General features: G+C 33.5%; 1 protein-coding gene across 5 annotated transcripts in view; it reads left to right on the top strand.

Annotated features, from left to right (window-relative positions):
* Window positions 1-22,085, top strand: part of rdx (BTB/POZ and MATH domain-containing protein rdx) — a 47,159-nt gene that overhangs the window by 6,193 nt on the left and 18,881 nt on the right. Inside the window, exons 1-2 of one of the 5 annotated variants that reach the window (XM_068774849.1) lie at window positions 12,672-12,872; window positions 20,554-20,589. The exons of 1 other annotated variant lie outside the window; for it this stretch is intronic. In XM_068774849.1, coding sequence (XP_068630950.1) covers window positions 12,859-12,872; window positions 20,554-20,589 — 50 coding nt within the window. In that variant the 5' untranslated portion in view covers window positions 12,672-12,858. Of the gene's footprint in view, window positions 1-10,651; window positions 10,681-12,671; window positions 12,873-20,553; window positions 20,590-22,085 lie in introns of those variants that run through there. 3 more of the 5 variants (XM_068774853.1, XM_068774851.1, XM_068774850.1) reach the window with 3 other exon arrangements.

Here is a 22,085-nt window from a genome sequence, read left to right as displayed (position 1 = left end):
GCTTGGACTTCTTATATACCATATCAAATGAACTTCTTGTTACTATCACTACTTGATGGTATATAAGACAGGTTTTTAAGTATTAGGGGGGCCGGAAAGTAATGTCGTTTCTGCGCATGTCGATATATGATCGCCATTTGGTATCTCATTACGTACTTCGAAGACGTTGTATACTAGATGGCAAAAGGTTGTTGATAACGAAGGTGAATATAATGTTGATAAGAAATAAGAACTTGTTAAAAGTGTAGTCGTGTGATTTTAACTTAAGAAAGCGACATTACTTTCTGGCCCCCCTAATATATATTTCAAAGTTAACTCACCATCATTTACATTTATAATTTGCATTTGATGTTATATTAGGCGATCCGACAGATTCGAGCGAAAGTCATCCTATCGTAAGTTAATGTAAAATATAAATAAACATAACGTACTTCAGAGTAATCACATAATATTTTGATATTATAACTTAATAATAAACAACCATTACTTCAAAATTATTGTGTTTATTCCGTACACTGCAAGACAGTAATAATATTACGGAGACAGGCTTTTTACTGTGATTTCCATTGCAATAAAAAGGAAAGAAAACTTTTACTATTTTTCTCGCAATTTTTATAATAATTTGTTCTGCATGAGAACCTTCTTCGGACCTTTATGAAAGTATAAATAGTTGTATTGGTCGACTCGTTATTAAATTATGGGCCTAGCAATTAAGTTTGCGCTTATTTGGCGACTTTTTTATATATTTATTATAAAAATATATAACTATATAACCTGTATAATACACAATATAATGAATATATCATAGACAACTATTGCATACTCTGCGGTTTGCTTAAAAAGCTAATTAGACCACAAACTATCTATTATACAGTGGTAACGATTAAATATAAACTTAATTTGCTATTCCAACATTGTATGTAATTTATAACTTTTATTAATTTGGACTGTAAGTAATAAGCTTTTGCGATTTTCCATATTTAACTAATATACCAATTATGAAAAACTCATGTTACTTGCTGATTATTTTTGAGTTGCACAAAATTATACAAACTTGTCAATGTAGGTAGAATAAATTAGTTATTTATATATTCATATTATTATCCTCACAGGAACATTTAATACTTGCACACGTCATGAGAATAATGCCACAAGTGCTCAGTTTAATAGAGACTAAAGGTTGAACTCCTTTCTCGTGGCATCCTTAAAGTTAAAGCTACGAAGGGTCCAAACGCGCCCTGATCTGAGAAGAGCATACAAAAAACTTTGACTGGTTTTTGGTGATCACTTTTATAATATCTTATATATAGTAGTAAAGCAGTTCATTCACTATAAAAAATTCTTACAAGTTAATAAGATTTTGATGTCTTTTTTACTGTCTTTTACATTGTAATTTTAACACCCATGACTTTATACGGCAGCCAATGTACATTGCCGCCTTGCAGCAGGAACTGACTTAGTAGTTTGAAATTCGTTTAGAAGGCCTACAAGAATTACCTACCATTAGTATGTGAAGTTATTAAAGGTAATGCTGAACAGGATAAACTTCCATGTAATTACAAAAATATATATACAGGGCGATAGCTCATTTGTGGACAAAAAAAGCTTTTACCACCTATTTTCAATCAATCTGAAATATGTTATGTTCATAAAGTTTTGCTCTTTCAATGCGCCAGGCCAATAACTTCTAGTATTGCAAAGTCTGCGGGGAGAGATAATAAACAATAGTATATAAATTTTACTATATAGTAATACTAATTTTATAACTCATTTTCTTACTTTATTATCATTACGTCATTTATTATTTCTTTGATATTTCTTTTAATTTCTTCTTTGATATTTCTTTGATTCTTAGATATTTGGATAGCGTGCATCATACATCAATTGACTGTTTACAACTATTTCAAATCAACCATACGTATATTAATTTGGAGGAATGCAAAACAAGTTTTTGTTTCAATATAGTTTTATATTTGTCTTTTATTTAAAAATATGGTAAATCAACGAATTGGAAATTATGACAAGCCAATCGAAAGTTAATGACAAAATAGATTGCATTCCTCAGAAGGCATTTTAGTTGTGGTTTGTAATCTATATCCAGTAGTAGTATACTCGTCCACAGCGCGGCCATCGACCCTGTGTCATACGAATCCCCTGGACGCTTGCAATGTCGCAACGCTCCGTGTTTATAATAATAAACTGATTTTTATTCTTAAAACTATTTTATTTCACTTTAGCATTATTTTACTTGAACTGCGTACACCAAATTGAAATGTTTTATAAAGCAGATAACAAGGAATGTCGACGATTTATTGTTAATTACCACAGGACAATTAAGTTCTTATTTTTGATATGTTTTAATATTGACTGGAATTTTATGACTATGTTGATTTATCCATTTTTACAAAAAATAAATATTAAAAGCATTATTCTATGTAATTGATTGGTTAAAATATAAACGTAAGAAAACACTAATAGGAAAGATTATAATAATGCACCGAATCTGAATTAATTTGAAAATATCATATCTTAATTGGCAGCTTTTTTTTTCAGTTCAAACTAAAACAGAGAACTTTCTCATTTCTTAAAATAATGCATGAGATAAACAAATCAGTTTCATTCCTTAATTGTAAAACTACATATGAAAGCCGATGCTAGTTTATTGTTTCAATAATGGCCGGTATTGTCGTACAAAGTAGTGCATAATCGATTGGTGATGTGTAGGGTTGATATTTAAAAAAAAATATAGAAAAAAAATGAAATTTAATTTTATTTGAAAGTAGTTTGTATGTTGATTATTTAATAATAAATTGTTCTTTCATTACATTGACTTCACTCTCTCATAATTTACAAACTGTTATGCAAAAATCCACTAAATACGAAAATTTTCCGAGAAAACTCTTTGAAAATATTTTATAGGTTACATGCTCAATATTGTTATATAATTTCATTACAGATCTATGAAATTCTTGCAAATTTTATAATATCATTATTTTCGGGAAAAATTTTTTTTGATCATTAATAGTAAATAGGTTTATTGTTCGAGTAAAGTTTTTATATATTTATGATGCGTTGTTGCAACCCTGTCGCTGTGTGGACAGAGGCCGCTCGGACGTCGACCTTGCATCATCCCGCCATTGCACTAGGGTCGATGTTGGATCCCTTGGTTAACACTCTTCATTTCGATTAATCTTATGATTTACGTTGAGTTTAATACAACGACATAGTTAAACATACCTCTTGCTTGAATAATTAGGGAGACCTTTATTTTCATTTTCTTGATTATTTAACTTACAAGTAAATTTTAGAAAGTATTTAAAAGTTGATGAATCTCGGATTATATACAAGATGATTGGTTACAAATGTAAAAGCTTTAAAGGGGTGAATTTACAGGTAATTAGTATCAGCTCTCAAACCAATGGTATCCGAAATAATGTAGTAAGAAAATGCGATTTTAAAATTCTACCATGGATTAAAATTATTTATTATTGGCGTATTAGTTATTGGCGTGTCGAATGCAATAGAAAAAAATAATAAAACGTTTTTAAAAGAGTGATCAGTTTATATAGGTGTTAGGTAAAAGCATTTTCCAGACAAATTAGCCAAGTCCATTCACCCCTTTAAAGCTTTTACACCATAACCAATCCGGTGAAATAACAGTACGTAGCGGCCCAAGCCGAAGCTCCTCCGGAAGCCCACGAGATTCGCTACTTTAAAATAGGCCTTGGGCCAGGCGTTTTGCACCCTGCTACCTCGAAGTCACTTAGGTGGCAATTAATGTCCAGTACAAAGAAAACCTTAAACAAACCAAATGTTAACTACCGTTGTGTGGGTTCGAAATATACTCTGAAACATTCTTTAACCTGTTACTGTTAACTATTTTACAATGTAACTAATAAAAATAATGGCGGGCGTCCATGGGCTGAGAAGAAGAAGAATCAAATATTTGTACATTTCTTTTTTCTAACGTACTTATTGAAGTGTATAAGAATAACATTTGTACAAGATTTAATCGGGCCTTGCTGCATAGATATATAGTTTACACGTGTTTGAGGATTATTATATATGTGATTTAAAGTTGTTAATGTTATGTCTATATACATTTGTTTCATTACATATATCTATAAACATTTTTGTTATAATTATATTCTTCATCAAATATTTTGTCTTTAATCCTTATTGTTCAAAGTTTCATCCAAAAACTTGTCGCTATGACACGGGTTTAAATAATAATTACCTTAATTCATATTGCATAATTCATTTAAATTTGAACCTTTATTGTTTATCCTATTCCTTCTTATTTCGCCTATTTTCTTTCCATTACAATGCCCAGGCTATCTTTGCATTAAGAGATCGGTCTCGTCAAAAAGGTATTATAACGAGAACATTTTAAAATGTTTCCGGACGTATCCGACACGGTTACGCAGAGCCACTCGGCCTACCGTCATTATACTTTTGGATATAGCTAGGCTATTTCAGGCTGTCATATCTAACTTGTTTAGCAACGCGTATCGCGGTAGGTCGGAGTGGAGTCGGATTGTCCCCCACCTCCCGCATTGGGTCACGAATTTTACGGCCGCGGGTCCCCTCGACCCCAACTGTTGTATGTGTGTATGTAGGTTAACATCGGACGCGCTCGATACGCTGCTACCGCCGATGCCGACCACCTAACCTAGATCAGGGTGTGGAGAGATCGCTTATGAAATCTGGCGCACGCTGGCTTCATAAATGACATAGAATTTTACGAACCTGTATCAGTGCTTTATGTAAATAGTATAAAAGTGCAATCATTTCCATATTAACATGTTTAAATGTGGCCTTAATTTTAAGAGAAAGAACTAAAATTAAGTCTGATACGAAAATGTTTTCACAGAATTTTTTTTTAAAAACTGAAAGAACTTAATACTTAACATATCAAGAGTAAATTATTTTATATCTATAGTAGTATAGTCTTCGGGAGATACAATTACTTAATCTGCTATTTTCCATACCAGTGAACAATAAATCTATGTACTGGTTAATATTGCTATATTTCATATATATGAATCATCAGTTGACAATATAATTATATACACACAATTATTATTTTTGTACGTCGGTACATTTTGGAAATGACGGCTCCTAGTTTGACGTGTAATAAATCGTAAACATTGATTTTAAATAGGAAATATTGCCATGAATAATTATGTTTAAACATTACACATATCACTTCGTATAAATCAAACAGGTTAGATGCTATTTATCAGAGGAAAATCTACAGATTACTATATATCTAGCGATCGTTTTGAAAGTTATTATGTAAACGAAAGTAGCTGTCTGTAGACAGGAATTCATGTTTTCTTAGACTTTCATTAATTGTTTGTCGTAACAGTTTATTACTATTTGAAAAAAATATTTTTGTTATTGGAGTTTGTAATATTATTTTTTATCTTATTTTACTAAAACAAATATTCTTATAATATGTTCAAGGGAAACCACAGTAACGTGCAAAACTTCCTGAATATCCACAATTTCTTTTATTATGACACTGTCATCATCTGCATTCTTTTGTCCACTGTTGTACACTGGTCTTCTCAAATGCTTCACACTCTCTACTTTTAAGTTCAGTAATATCTTGTCGTTCGAAATTTAGTACTTATATCATGTTTGTCCTACAGTATTTAAATGTTTATCGTTTAAAAAAATCGATACATTAGAAACGCTGGAATGCGTTCCGCCACCATTCGGCCGCTCACCGTCTTGTTTGCCTCTGTCTCGATACGGCCAATTGTGCGAGCCGATTTCAAAACGAAAGTACCGCGCATCTAGGACGGTGAACGTATTTCTCAGCGAGATCTCTTGCGATTTAACTGCGGTACTTTATTAGAGAATGAAACACTGATTTCCAACCTTTATTTGGTAAAAGTTTCAATGTTCGTTATACAATTAATCTATTTGATTTTCATTATTATCATTTACTGTATGTATTTTGCGATTCTAGAAATAGGATGCTGAAACACTGAGGTATATGTTTTTTCTCATTTACTATAAATTCTTATCTGTTAATTTTTTTGTAATTTAAGGTTTGTTTTAGTTAATCTAATGGTTTCCTTTATCCGTATGTTGGTAACATTGTGTAGTTGCCATCATAACTAGTTAAAAAATTATATAAAAAATAACTTAAAAATTCGAAAATAGAACTCTACTGGTCATTGTCATTTATTTTCAAAAATTAGCGACAGTTTAAAAATATCACTTTTTAGCTTCGCAATTTTAGAGGATTTAACAAGTGAAAATTGTCGTTATAAAGTGTAATTTTTTTAACAATTTTCTGTCTATATTTTTATATTTATTATTTGTCTCAGTAAGTAACGAAGTAACAATAGACTTTAGTTAGCTTACGGTAACAAAGCTCCATCTAGTGCGACTAGTTACAACTAATTTAACGAGTTGAAAAGTAGTCATACTTACTTCAGTGATGATCCACGTGAACGACGTCCGTCAACACTATTGAAGATTATTGAAGCTAACATCGAAGTTGTGCTGCACTTGGTAGAGCCTGGCAAGAGAGTTACCCACCCGATAGCAAACTCGGGCATTGCTTTGATTCAAATTCAAAATATTTTGCTGATCATTCAGAAGTTTGGAAGCTTTGTGTTAAATGAATATATCATAATTTATCCGAAACTTAAAAAGGCCGTCGCATTGATTGGTGCAATGAAATATTGAAATAAGATGGTGTGGATATTTGGAACGATTGTTAAACTAAAGGACAATATTCATATAGAGTGCTTCTTTTAGAAGAATTGTCTACAATGATAAAAAAGATGATCACCATGTTCTTCCTTCGGGCAGGATATTAGTGAGCTACTTTTCAAAAACAGGAAAGTAATAATATCGAAGTGTATCAGTAGTGAGGGGTAGGTGAGAAATTGTTAGGTCATAATCCGTACAATTCATGCATCTTTCATTAATTTAAAAAAAAATGCCGAAAAAGCAGTAGCTTTGCTTGAAAACGTTTTAAAAACATCCCCAACGACGGGTGGTTTCTATGGACAAACTCTTTCTCATTATGATGTTACAGAACGCAAAGATTATCAAGGAGACTATTTTGAAAAACAATAAATCATTTATTAGTTGACACTTAGTTTAATTTTGGAATATTCTGAAAAGGTAGTATCACCTCTCGTAACTTTTAGTGAGCCGCTTTGCCATAAATGTACATTTATTATATTATTATTTATATGACTACTTCTACTATTATTATTTATATTTGAAATAGTGTATTTGTAAATTATAGGGGAGTAGGTTATGCTAGGAATTTTTCTACGAGATCCAATCAGAAATGAGAAGATCTGTAGACGAAAGTAGCCGACTGCCGTTAAAGAAAAACGAAAGAAAAACGCAAATCAATAGGTGAGGCCAATGTCCAGCAGTGTAAGTCCTGAAATGATGAAATTATACGTTTATATGTGTGTAATAATTATATGGAGAGATAATTTAATATGTATTAAATTATACAATTTATGTATCAAATATAAATAGAATTTTTTATGATAATATATCTCTGTATCAGACATTAGCACTAATAACCTTAAAGATCCAAACTGTACCTTTAATGATAATATATATATTTATATAGTAGAATCATCACTCTACTGTAATATAAAATTATAAATTGTCTTATTTCGTGCACTGTAAATATTAGTTTTATTAAGAAGACTATTATAAATAGAAGATAGTAAGCTAACTATAATAAACTAATATAATAAAAGGAAGCTTTTTCGAACGATAAACTTTCAATAAACTCCGTAATAAAAGTGCTGAATAAAAACCAGAATACAGAATTAAGCAATGTTAATTATTCTCCATATATCAACTGCTTATTCTTTTCAAATTAAAAATAATTCATGAAATTTACGATACGTTTATCGCACGTGTGTTTTTCATGACTTTCTATTACAGCTGTACAGTGCTACGTAGGCATGAGCCGCGGTTATTATATCATTCAAGATATCGTAACTTTTGCTCGCAGTTCCACTAGAAAGTACACGAACTACTTGATTTTCTGATTCTATTTATTACCTAGGAAATTCGCTTTGGAATATTGGAGCATGTTGTAATTTACTTAGCGTCGTGAGTAACTTTCGCGGCAGAGCTGCAATTTGTTACACGTGGAAATTGTCAGTTCTTTAGTTATCAGTAAAATGTCACAGACTTTTTTTTAAAATAACGAACAACTTCGAACAAAACTTCATTTAGACAGGCAAATAGATACAATGATAACTTTGGTTGCTTTTACCTTTAATGATTTTATGCTTTTAATAGAAAGTGTACTTAGTAATATATAGCGTTACAACAATAGGTGAATTAAACGTATATAATATTATGCATAATATTTGTTAGCCGCGAGAAGTCGCTAGTGCATCGCAGGGCCGGTCATAGCCATCTTTTAAGAAGCCTATCTCTCTCTGCCCGGGGCCGTCCACCATCGGTCGACGTGATGATGATGGTATTAATATAACATGGTCCTCTGTTTTTCATAAATAACATATTGTTTAAAAATTCCGAAGAAATTGATGGATGGGTGTAATATTCTTTAAAAATAATTGTATACGTATGGTTATATATCGTTGTTTAAAAAAGGGATATAAAAAGTGAACTACATTTACCAATTTGTGGTATTGTTGACTGTTTCACGTATATTTAGTTTACCTGATAAATCTTAGATCTTTACCCTCCATAGGTCTTCCCTTTCGGCGAGGACGCTGCTGCCCACCCTCTGGTAGCTTGTTTATGGGCAGTGACAATCCTATGTAATTAATACACAAAGAGTGAATTATGCAAGATTGTATCCAGGGAAAGGAACCCGCGACTTGCGATCGCAAGTCTCTGTCTTCTACCGCTGGGCTAGTAGACTTGCCTTATAAAGTCATAGCATTTTGATTATGACCTTGAGAGAATTTTATAGAGGCTAAAATAAATAGCCTAATAGAATAACTTGAAGTAATTAAAATACAAAATAAAAAATAAACATTTCTCATGCAAATCAAATTATGGTAAATAGAATTTTACAGGAATACAAAAATTGAATTAAGCCAGGTATTTTGCCTTGCTATAAAATTTGTTTCGAAGAACTTTGTAAGTTCTCAAGTTTATATTAATGTATGTTTTCTTCTATGTTTGCTTAGGAAATGCAACGCATTTCTGAAATTTTCAAATGTAATTTTTTTTTCGTAACGCGTAAAAAATTCACCTTATGAAATAACTGATTTACACCTAGTTCTTTCACATTTTAAACATTTCAACACACCGATTTTTGACCTGATGATTAATGGCCTGAATTAGATTAGATAGAGTATTCGTATTAGATAAACTAGGTGGATATGCGCCAGTGACAGAAGATTAAAATTATGTTAAGTTTGTTTTCGACCAAAAAAGTTTTTCATGATAAACATGATGATTATTGGTGTAAAAGTTTTAAAAGAGCAAATGTTTAGCTCATTTGCTATCAATGTATGGTACACCCTATAATCAACGGTTTCTGAAGTAATAAATAAGGTAATGATAATATAGTAACAAAAAGGATTAAAATTAAGTTGTATTGAATTGTATTGCTAGAAGTTATGGGCCTGTCGCCTTCCAATAGAAAATATAAATATAAATTGTAACTTATTTAAGCGATCACTAGGTATTTGGAATTAGTTGTGAAAGCTTCAATGATGAGATTCTTTCATGCATTCAGTCCTTGAAAACTTTATACACTTATGGCCAATCGCCCTGTATATAAATCTGGAAAAAAGTATTATCGTATGGTTCATATTCAGAGTGCTGCATTCACGTCATCAGGATTCACGATTCTAGTCGTGGACGTATAAGGGCAAGTTTTATTTGTCTTGTATGGTCTCCCATGCACTGTATTGAATTTTCAAGTAAAAAATGCTGTTAGACGGCGAACAAATGTTATTTATTTAATAATTATATGAGATGATCTTAAAAAACTGCGATTTTCATATTTTGTAGCAATTAATAATTTGTAGTGGTTTTTTCTTGGTACTTTTATGAAGTAATTTATTGATTGCACAAAATCTCGAGCCCGAATAGTTAATGAATCTTCGTAATATTCATGTGTATCTAGGTGTGAGTTATGTCAACCTACTTCGTGAATGTCGCTGCGCAGTAATCAAGAAGCGCCTTTACTGTGTATATTGTTAGAGATAAAATTGATTAAGCCAGCCGCGGGCGTTCTCAATCTGACAATTAGGAACTACTTTTAATGTTTTATTGGATAATAAACCTTATTGTCTCCGCCGAGGTTACATATTAAAATACCGAAGATCAGTTCAATACTGAACATGTTCCATTCAACCATGAACTCCTTCGAGGAGCGTCCCGCATAGTGAAGACCTCAATTTTTTAAACTCTTACTTATTGGTCAATCAGCGTGACATTTGTACAGTAATACCATTGTTATAAAGCGGTCAATGCAAATAACTGATATTGGTCATAGTAAGAGAATAAAAATTTCTTGAAAGCATATTTCTTCGAAGACACTTTTCCCTTTATATGCGCTATTATTTATATATCGTTTTTCGTTAAATTTGTAATAATTTTCTATTTTCATTAATACTAAGATTTTTCCATTTTTTCCTATATGTATTTTTTGTTACAGTTATCTTGCGGAAGTCCCGTTTCAAAAGTGTAAGTAAAATTAAATTCAAAAGTAATCGGTTGACAGGCGTCCAAATCGTGAGATGTAATCAAAAGAAATGGTGGTCTGTTGGTTGTGTAAGCGCGGCAAAGTGGATTGTAGCATTGCTCAATCAGATGCATTTCGCTCGGTGTTCGCTGCTCGCTGCATGAGAGTCAAATTTCCCAATAGCTAGGAGAGAGGGCTCGTTGTGGCAGTTTCCCAATAGAAAGTCCCACATACAGGAAGCGCAGTTGCAGCGCACGTGCAGCCCTGGAGGGGGCCGGGCGATGCACTTTCGTGACGATGACGTCACTCCCACCTTTCGTCAGCGTCACACCGCCGCTCGTAAGAGCGCGTTATGCAATTGACGCGCACCACTCAACTTTCCAATTTCGACAACACGCCATTGTATAGCGAGCGGCTTTCAAATTTTTACCACATCTTCTCCCGCTTTTTGGCGCTTTCTTGGCTCTCTCCTTGCTGAAAATTTTCTGTATGCTGCGCGATCACAATAGCCACAATGCACTTTCGCTGCAACGTTACGCTTTTTACAGGCTTAAATATCATTGGTACTTTTGACGCCGGATATTGTCTTTAGTTTTCTGGTGTCCTTTAAAAGCGTACGATTTCTGATCGTGCACAACACTTTCACAAACGTGTAGTTTTCGTTTTGGCCAAGCGTTTTTGAAAGCTGCAGGTACTTTAAAATACGCTTGACAGCTACGACGTCGCCTGTTGGGTTTTCACCGTGTGATAGGAGCTTTCTCAGTCTGTGAAGATTGCGAGAGTTGAGAGTGGATTATTGAACTACTCTCTATTAACGGTGGCCTATTATTTTCTGCCAGCCTCTGTATGACATAAAATGACCTGTATGTAGTATAAAACACGAAAACCTCCATCACCATGAGGTTACTAGAGACAACGAGAGACTATATATTTACTTCATGCTATTTACTTATTAAGATTGTTTTTATACATTGTGGGTGCCCGTAGTAGAATCGATTTTTTACATAAAGAAACTTCTTGTCCATTTCGACACATCTTTGACCAAGAAGATGATAAACAATATTTATTTATCTATGTGAAGCCGTGATTTCAAATGCATAGCGAGAAAGTTTATTCCGCATAAGAAGGCTAGTAAAAACAAAACTAAATATTAAGTTAACTTAGTTTTCACTGTATTATTTTACAACTGATTTGATCTTAGAATTTGTGAATCCTGAAAATAATGTTGTTGTTGAAACGAATAGCTTGTATGAAATAAATTATCGTAAGTTAAAATAAGATTGATACACTAAACGAAAAAGAATTCTTTTCGGTACTTCTCGGTTTATTCGAAAAAAATTTTTAGATATCTATTCACATGAAAAACATTGAATACACGTTGAAATATAAAATAAAATTCTGTGTTTATGACTCTACTGTACATAGGCTATCTTCCTTGATAACTTTCTCCGCCTGGTGGCTCACTTGCATGTTACCAGAAATATATACATCGTGGGTATATATATTTACTATATTTATAGATATGCCTACTCATTTACTACCAATACATATAGATTATAAGTGTACGCATGGACAGAAATAAATTGTTATGTATGTTTTATAGCATTTATAATATTCATACAAACCTTCTTAACATTTTCAACAATAAAAATTAATAGATATTATTGCTGTTACTGTTAATTGTTTACCGATTTTTGTATCGCCGTATTTTACGTACTACTTTAGAGAATCTGTAAAAGTATAACGTATTGTAACTTTTTAAAAAGAGTCCAGTAAAATACTAATTCAAAACTCCGCTTAGCTGAGCATTATGAACAGCATGCAAACGGGCTTAAGCTTTCACCAGTACAATAGAGACGGTGCCGAGTAGAGAAAGGGTCCGCACAGCTGTCCTGCGGGTGCTCCGCAACCGGCCGGGCGCTCCGCCCTCGCCGGCCCCGCGGCCAGCGCCACTCGAAACAACAGCGCGCCACTCGCTTCAGTCGCCCGTCACACGTTGACTGGATCGGACGTCTGTTACGCCACCTCAAGCAAATAACCAACCATGCGGTGAAGTGAAACTGTCAAACGTGATCCCATTCCGTACATTGTGAACTCTTACGCTCAACGATACACGCGTGGTGAATTGTGTACACGGAGTAGTGCAACTGATTTCGAAAATTGGATTATACAGCCACATAATGGCCTTAGCTAGGTGAGCTATTTTGATTGTTGAAGTCAACGCGGAACTAGTTTATTTTGCTATGATCGTCGAAGGACTTTCCGTCATTAGCGTCGTTATTTGATATAGTATTAATAAGATTTATAATTAAGACACATAATTCAGTGTCTATGAATGTCAACGAGCGTTACGTTCCGCATACATCCGAGGTAACCTCAACGCACCTCGGTGTAGCGTAAATCCGTCTTCCTGATAGTGTGTTAAAACCAAAATCATAGCATCCAATGTTACAAACAGCGAAAGTTAATGTGCCCCGCATGCGTAGATAACTTTCTTTGTTGTGTAAGCTGTGCGTCGAACGATAAGTAGGGGAAGCGGCTTAGAAATCGAGTCACTTGCAGACATTAATTCAACATTAACTTAATCACCAAGACAAAGTAAAATAAGTAACGTTTACTTATTATTAGTATATCATTGGTATTATTTCCCGTGGCTTATATACTTGTGCATGCGATACCTTGTTTCCTCTTTATTTTTTCACACCCTCCTCCGTTAACGCTACCCTAAAAAGCGCACCCCAAATGTTGGTTTCACTGTGTTCGTTTACATTTTATGGATTTTCTGTCGACGTTAATGCCGTCGTATTTTCAAATAATCTAGTTAATGTCCCATCTAGAATTGAACCTACATTTATTTAATCTTTATTCACAGACTATTAAGAATCTTTACAATACTCCCACTGTATCTATATACCTATGAACGTGATATTTTGCTAAAACTAGTTCTATGAATACTGTCGGTGGTTATACTTATAATATGATGTAAATTGTTGTATTATATTTGATCAAGGACTCGTTTGCATTCCCGTCTCTGGCCAGGTAACAAATGCCGAAGCCGGAATGCATCCTTAGAACCCAATTTTTTCTTTTATTTCTTTGTTACTGTAAGATTTGAATTCTATGTTGTTCATATATCTTGTTATTTCACATAATATTACAATTATTTTAAATTAATTTTAAAGTAATGTCTAACATAGTCACTTTACATTTTTTATTATTTTGACTGCTACAATTACGCCAAATCCTTTGGACTGTATAATTGAACATTATATGCTTATAAATAAATATATATATTTTTTTAAATAATGCATGTTGGAATAATGTTAAAGTTAATTTCATCAAGGTTTTGCGAGGATGTGCTCGACGGGGGCAATGTCCTTCCAAAACGGAGGTTGTACGAAAGTCACCGGGTGCTCCTCGATTCGAAGCAGTCAGTCCACCCCACTTGATTTATACACTGTGTACATATTATGTACGATCAGTCTCTTCAGCAGTTTCTAAAAATAGTTTGTTTTTTTCGTGTGTAGGCGGGAAAAAATGAAGAAAGGATTTTTATTGAAATAATTTAGTTTTATAAATCTTGTTACAAACAAATTTAAAAACACACAAAAACAAATTACTAATGATAGACATCTTTACAGAAGGCGTCTGTATCCGCCTTCAAGTTATAATGTGAGAGTTATATTATACTTGCGATTTAGACATAGTAATTTCGTTAACTGGAACGGGTTAACGAAATTACCTTTGAATTAGCGTTAAAAGGATATACCACCTTATGTCTTGAGTTGAAAGAACGCAAATGCGATGATAACAGAAAATTGTACCATAATTAATATAGTCTCTATAGTTGATGATTTATAAAAAAATATCTAAATTTATAAAATAGAATTGTGCATTTAATGATTGTTTTTGGTACCATTATTTATAACGTGTCATTCAAAACCAAGTAGACAAAAAATCCAGTTATTTTTCTAAATTTCGTAAGGCCGATTTTGTACGCATTGTATGACAGGAAATTATAGAATTATCGCTTTTGTAAGAATTTTTATCTCATTTCTATTGTTCGTCTTGCCATATCATTTTATTCTAAAACTACTAGATGTCTAGTACGCTTTATTATGTGCCCCGCACTGCCTTTCGTTGGTGTATTTTCATAAAATCCATTCTTTGTAACTTTTAAAATGCCAGAAATAATATTATCTACTAGTTTTATACCTATAATATCTATTTAAAAGTAGGCATTTATTTATTGAACGACTCGTCAACCCTCCCTTGCGGGTAGAATTTCGTAATATCCGTTCTTAGCAGACCTTTACTCGGCGAAAAGAATATTCCTCCCAACTTTCATGTCTCTAAACCTAAAGGTTCCAGAGATGTCGTGATGAGTCAGTATATAGGAGGGAAATCTCGTACATAAATATAACATTAAGTATTTGCAAATATTGATGTAAAAAGTGTAAAGTTAATACTAATCAAATTATGCACTTACACATTTTCGGCGGTGCAATTAGCTTTGCTTTTGTGGCCGAATCAGTAATAAGAAAATAATATTCATCCAAGTTTTATACCTATAAGAACTATAGTTTGAAATTATGCATTTTTTTTTCGTGAACGCCACCTGAACCCGGTGTCATGTCGTAAAATCCGTTCTTATGACTTCTATTCGGCGAAAGGATTATTAATACCAAAATTAAAGTCGTAAGCCTTATAGTTGCAGATACATAGCTGAAAAGTTGTTTCATATGTTAATATAAAATTATTAAGTAATTGTAAAAAATGGTGCAGTAATCTTTTCGGCGGTGCAATTCGCAGCTTTTATCGCCGAATTAGTAGTAAGCGTAGTCGGTCGCCATTAAAATTGATTGTTTGAATAAGTTGGGCGAGGTTATTTCGCAAGAGTGTATAAATTCAGGCGAGGGCCCGCCGCACGCCGCCGGCGCACGGCGATCTCGGTCGGGCCCACTCTGCGCTCCTGTTTCGTTGACAGCGGAATGCGATAACTAAACTGGGTTGCCGCTCGGCCACGTTTTTACTCACAATAGAACTCACAGATTTATAACTTATAAGTTTTGGAACCATGAACATTTTAGACAATTTTCAAAGTCAAATCATGATTTTTTATACACGCAAAAATAGGCGCAACAAATAATAAATTTAAGATTCTTTTTCCTATAACTAATTATAAAATTAACGTGGAGTTATTCATGTGTCATGAAATTTTTTAATCACGTTCCGCTTTACAATATAAAGTACTATATAATGATTGCAATTTAAAATAACAAAAGAGAACTAAAATTCCTTTTTTACATTAAAATAAATTTACGAATTTTTTATATATACTATTTGTATGCCCTGCACATTTTGTACCGCCAACAGTTATTTGCTAGTAGTATTCCAAAAGAAAAATTGAATTAATCTAACATATTATTGATAACACTAAAGGATGATTGGAAATAGGTATAAAGCTTAAGAATTTTTTTTGTTGTCAAATACATATTAAATCTTTTAAAGCTTCTACACTTATAACCTATCATCTTGTATATATGACATCTTTTTAACCAATGATCAAAACCATAAACAGCATTAAAAAGAAGATAGGTGAGTACAGTACAAGATGTGCGATTATTTTATGTACATAATTATAACCAAACTAGAAAGCCTAACATATCCTTTACACAAACATTAAGTTTGCCTATTAATATATTATCTTAACTACACAAAAATATAAGCTCGCAGTCATAAACGAGCAGCCATACTCGTTGAAATAAATCTGTATTGAAACAATTTTCTGTTCCAAATCAACATTCTATACACAAGCCTTTTAAGTTTTAGCATTTTCGTCATAAGAAATGAACGGAAGTTTTTGTTTTAACTCGAGGTTGATGTATGTTAAATGTTTACCTATTGATTATTAATTAAAAGTCTTTACTGATATATAATTATATTAAGCGTCTCAAAATTAAAAAGGAAGCCGCCTACAAATTACATAAATACATATAAATGTTTAAATATCTGCCAAATGTGTTAGGTAAAGCAAAGATGTTGTAAGGCCAAGGTTGAGATTATAAAGCGTTTCGTTACACAATAGCTATTGAACGAGAGGCTATTGTAATAACAAAGAATAAACAGGAATTATCAAAGTACTACATATTATTATGCTCCAAAAAATATATAAACGTGTTATAAAACCTTAAAATCCCTTTATGAATTAGCTCCGGAGTGAGCTAGAAGGTATAGTAACGTTCTGAAACTGTACTATTTAATATTATTTTTGGAGAAGGTTTCTGTACACGAAACGAAATCTGTACACGTGTATAATCGGATTGTATTTATAGGAACCTTTATCGCATATACAATATTAAACTATGTTAGTATTTTCTTACGAAAATGACCGAGTACACCTCATTATCGAAAAAAAGTATGAAGATGTAGATACGAATGATTCGTAATAAACGGCTGGACCCACTTAGATGACAGCGCATGGCGTTAATTTGCTAAGGAAGCAATTTAAAACGGGGACAGCGCATTCCCTTGTTTACTGAGTAAAACAGGAGCTTGAGCGTGTTTCAAATAATGTGATACGAAGGGAAGTATTGTAATAACCGTAGGTCGAGGTCCCAGCCCTTCATTGATGAGGCAGGATCTGTGTCAGGGTCCTCCCTCGCAGACCTTACACCCTTCGCCCGCCGCTCTGCGCTTGCCGCCCGCTCGCAAACCCCCCGACGGCAGTTGACCTATAAACCTCGAGTATTTGTGTTCCACCTCCCAGTCTTACTTAATGATTTGGGGTCACTGGATATGATGTTGCTGGATTGACTCGATGTAATATTGAAAACTGCATATTTCTTAAGGTTATAATAAATAACGTGCCGTATTCTAGATATAAATAATTTCCTTAATTACTAGCTAAAGTTAAGGACTTTCCGCAACCGAGTCGTTTGCTTACAATGTGGCACTCGATACACATTTCAGGCATTGGCTATTAGAATGGCGGCCCTCACTGCGTCGGCTAAGAAAAGTTGTCCACGGTAGAGGTCGATACATTCGCATTTTAAGTCAATTCAAGAGTTTATTTGGGTATCGCGAGTTAATTTTATACCGCGATGCATCTTGATTAATGTAATTTTATGTTAAAATTTCACAGCGATCATATTTCACATACATAATTGATTATTTCAATTTTAGACCAGATTGTGTAGAAACCTTAGCCATACCGTTACCTTCGGCGCAGAACAACTGCTGGCATTGTCGCCTCCGCGCCAGTAGGAAGCGGCACGGTCGCAGATCGCTATTGGGCTTAAGGCCACTATTCAATGCACCATCTTTTACCTTGTGCCCCTTACTCTGCGGCGTGACCCGAAACAAGCGTCACTGGCCGCATTAGTGTAAATGAAACAATATTAAAACGAATGTTTTTTTAAAGAGATATTCACCTAAAATCTTGTTCAGCAGAAATAATATTTTACATGAAATTATATTATTTTAATCATGTACATCTCAAGATGAACATGATTGGTTAACTTACTACAAAAAAAAACGTTCTTTATTTACAAGCCATTAGTTTGCCTAACTTTTTTAAAAGCATTAATTTTTCATGTGGGTCAAATGCACTGCGATGTCAAATTTGACCCCGTTTTCCCTTTACGTACTAACTTGGTAATAGTTTATAGCAGCAAGGTAATTTCTCTTGGTGGCACAAAACGTTATTAAAAAGTCTAATATCTGAGTTAGTAATATATCCCGTGTAATAATTTGTTTAAAATCTGAAAGTTCGGATCACAGCGTATGGTGATTAACGCATTGTTAAGACGAAGAAAAGTAGAACAGGGGCGTCCAACTCAAGGCCTAGGACGTAGCTGAACAAATTCATTTTAATATTTAGCGCAGACACAACTATTTGGCAATACTTTTAAGGTTTTTTTGTTACAATATGTTACAATACTGCGGCAACATTTCTATTGAATACTCATTTCATTACTTTCAAGTAAATAAAATAACTAACTAAATTTGCGATAGTGTTTGATAACTCCGTTGAATTTTTCAATTTCCTTCGCAGTAACTTATAACGCTACACTGCTGCTATCAACCACCGTCTATTAATAGGCTGCTGTCAAATTTTTGAGCAAACTCCATTAATTAGTGTTTCACAGCTGTTTAAAGCAGAGAGCCTCTTGAACTTTAACAAAAACCGTATCTATTTTGCTTAGCTACTGCGTCTATATTTTTGTAAGATGTGTATGTGCCTTAAGCAGGAAACGCGTAGTTTGACTCATGGTTCCAAATCGCCAGTTTCTTTGACAATTGCAGGAGGTTTTATATTACACGTTACGTCCTCTTTACTGTGTGCGCGGCCTCAACCGAGTTTTGTAGATGCTTTCTCGATCGGCGAACCGGGTCGCGTTCTCCATGCCAACGTTGTAGAGCCGACTGGCCGCCTCGCACCGAGTCTTGCCACACACACTTATATACATACTGACTGTATTTACTAATAATATAGTCGATGACTATTACAAATCTTATTGTGGGATTACACGAGTCACACTACAACTACGTCTTAGACGTAGTTGATTCTAAACGATTGTTTTATTAAATAAAAATTATTATTTAAAAGATCTAAAAGAACGCCTAGATCATTTTGCAAATTGCAATTTTGTCTCCACAGTATACGAGTATATATGATGGTCACGACGGTGTTACCATGTCATAGCAAGAATAAAACCTTAAAATAAAAAACTTAAACAATATTCGAACCGATTACTATATATTACAGAAATTAATCATTTTAGCGTTACTGGTAAATATAAATAATAGTGTTTAAATAAGACCGTATTTGAGTATGACAAGGGTCAGAGCTCAATGAAAATAATCCTTTAATACTTAACAGCGGTAGTGTGACGACAAGATAATAGACACGATGACTCTTGCCAATTTTCAAGGAAGTAGATTCATACAATTTATTTATGATTGTAGTCAAGGTCTTTCCAATCGTTTCACTTGTATCACACGCCGGACAAGAAAATTCGCAGTCCCATATAGTGTTTTAAATTCCAAATAAAAAGTTATGGTTAACTTTTCGAACAAATACTTGTTCATAAACTTTTATACACTTTCAATAAAAATCGGTTAACTTTATTTTCTGCGGTAAGAAACTAATTATATCACAATGTTGATTTTCTGTTTGCATATTCATGGTAAGACAATGTGGAACGCGTTGCAGTAGGGCCGAGGTGGCACAGTTTCTTGTTTGAGCTATAAATCAATATGTCCCAGTTAGATTAATGTCTTCGCGACTCGGCAAACCTATCGACGTTTGTGATTTCACTGGCGATATTACCAAACCGTTGGTTCTCTGGTCGCCTCAAAATTGCGGATCGCATGTATCCGCGGAGCGAGTCTCGCGCCCGTCGACGACGCGTCACGTATCACCGGAACGTTGCATAATAAGCTCGTAAACTCTTGCTCTTTGTATTTAAAACATGTTAAGTGTGAACGTAACTATTTCAAAATAATCTCACAATTTATCTATGTATAGCGTTAGTAGACGCTGAATACATTACTCCAAAAATGACTTTTCTTAACGAAATCATTCAAATAATTTCAAAAGTGATTAATACAGTTGAGCATTATTTAGGTTGGATAATGTATGGGCGGGCTTGCAACAGGCAAGTGTTATCGCTTCAGGTGGCAACGCGTTCAGTTTGTGAATTGGCCGTTTGTCCTCGGCCTCGCCGACGTCGCTTCCGCCTCGGTTTATCCTCGTTCGGCAGTGCCCATGATAATCTTTTTGCTACGAACCTTGATCCTAGACCTTCCTGCCGACTTCACATATTCGTACACTGATATATCACTATTATATTAACGTATTTCCTTTCTAGGTATAATCAGCAAAGCGCGCGCTCGCCTTGGCTAAAGTACGTAATTTGATCTTTTATTTAGGTTACTCTTATAAAATAGACTGATATTAACATGCCACGTGTAATAAAAAAAATCGTTACAAAAATGTTTTTAAAAACTAAAGATGTAGATATATTTGCAAATTTGTTAAATGTAGAAAAAGTGTAAATTGATAGAACACGTGGTATATCGCGGCAGCGTCTACGTCACTCTAGCGGCGTATGAAGGTCATGACGTATCAGATGTAGTTTTACCATGAGATATAAAAATTTGCCGCCCGGTTCCTCACGAGGCCAGCTTCTTGGCTTTATTTTTGTCAGTTACCATTAATATAGAACCTGATAATCTAAATTATTTCAAAATGTTTTATAAATTGGTGTTCTTATACTATAGAATTTACGAATAACTCTACGAACACTACGATTTTTTTTCTACTTCTAAATATTACTTTGTTCCTAAGATTCATTGTGCCGTTTCACTATTGATTTTAAATTATTTTTACATATTTTTATTATGTACATTTAAATATTGTAATAATATTAACAGGAAACAAAATTGCGAAGCAGTTGCTCATCTTTAATTTATTTTGTACCTACACGCGGTGTGTTTATATAAATTTGACCTCAATAAATTTTATGTAACATATGTATAGAAGATAAAGATTAATTTAACAAATAATACATTTTGAAAATTCATGTTCATAGCTTGGATTACATATAAATTATACATATTCACTCGTGTTATGAGCTAAATTACAAAAAATATCGATTCTATTAACCAAAGAATGGAGAGTAACTATAAACAGTTACAATTCTTATCAGCACCTAAACGATAACTAGTAAACCTCGGTATCTGCTGATAATCAAAACTTATATACATTTCCTGATGATAAAGTATATTTTAAATTGTTCCTTTTCCCGGTATAAAATAATTATTACTGATATTATGAAAATTCAATTTGGAAACAATTTTAGTGAGAAGAGATCAAAAATAAATACTTCAAATTAAAAAAAATTAACTTTGAACAGTCGTTATAATCCGCGAAGTAATATTTGTGAAATCTCCTTGATATTAAAACTGTTGCCGTGTCTGACAATAATTGCGGAAATTATTATTTTGTAATAAGGTAACAGTAAAAGGACTGTCTCATAGTTTTTAATATTATCATATTATAAATATGTAATTTAATTTCGATTTCGGAGGATATTATTGTTCATGCAGAAATCTAAAAAGTGGTCTATACACGTTTTAAAATAAAATTGAAAAAGCTAAGAAGTGCCACAAAAATAAGTGACATTAATAAAACCTCAATTCTGTGTAATTTAGTGTAGAGGTGGTTGTTTTGTTACTACAGCGCAAAGTAGTTCTCATATCGAGTTTAAATAAATTATGAATAGTAAGAGCCAATCGCGCAATTGCCGCGAATGTCAGGCAATCGCAGCTGATGACGCGCGTTCCGCGGTCACCTTGCGCGTCCCTGCGCATCTCGGACGAATAGAGGTGGCGTTCAGTT

Source organism: Battus philenor, unplaced genomic scaffold, assembly GCF_028537555.1.
Source record: "Battus philenor isolate CCGP_79_NKW_IND1 unplaced genomic scaffold, ilBatPhil1.0.hap1 SCAF_8, whole genome shotgun sequence".
Classification (NCBI taxonomy): domain Eukaryota; kingdom Metazoa; phylum Arthropoda; class Insecta; order Lepidoptera; family Papilionidae; genus Battus; species Battus philenor.
This window is presented reverse-complemented; position numbering and strand designations above follow the sequence as displayed.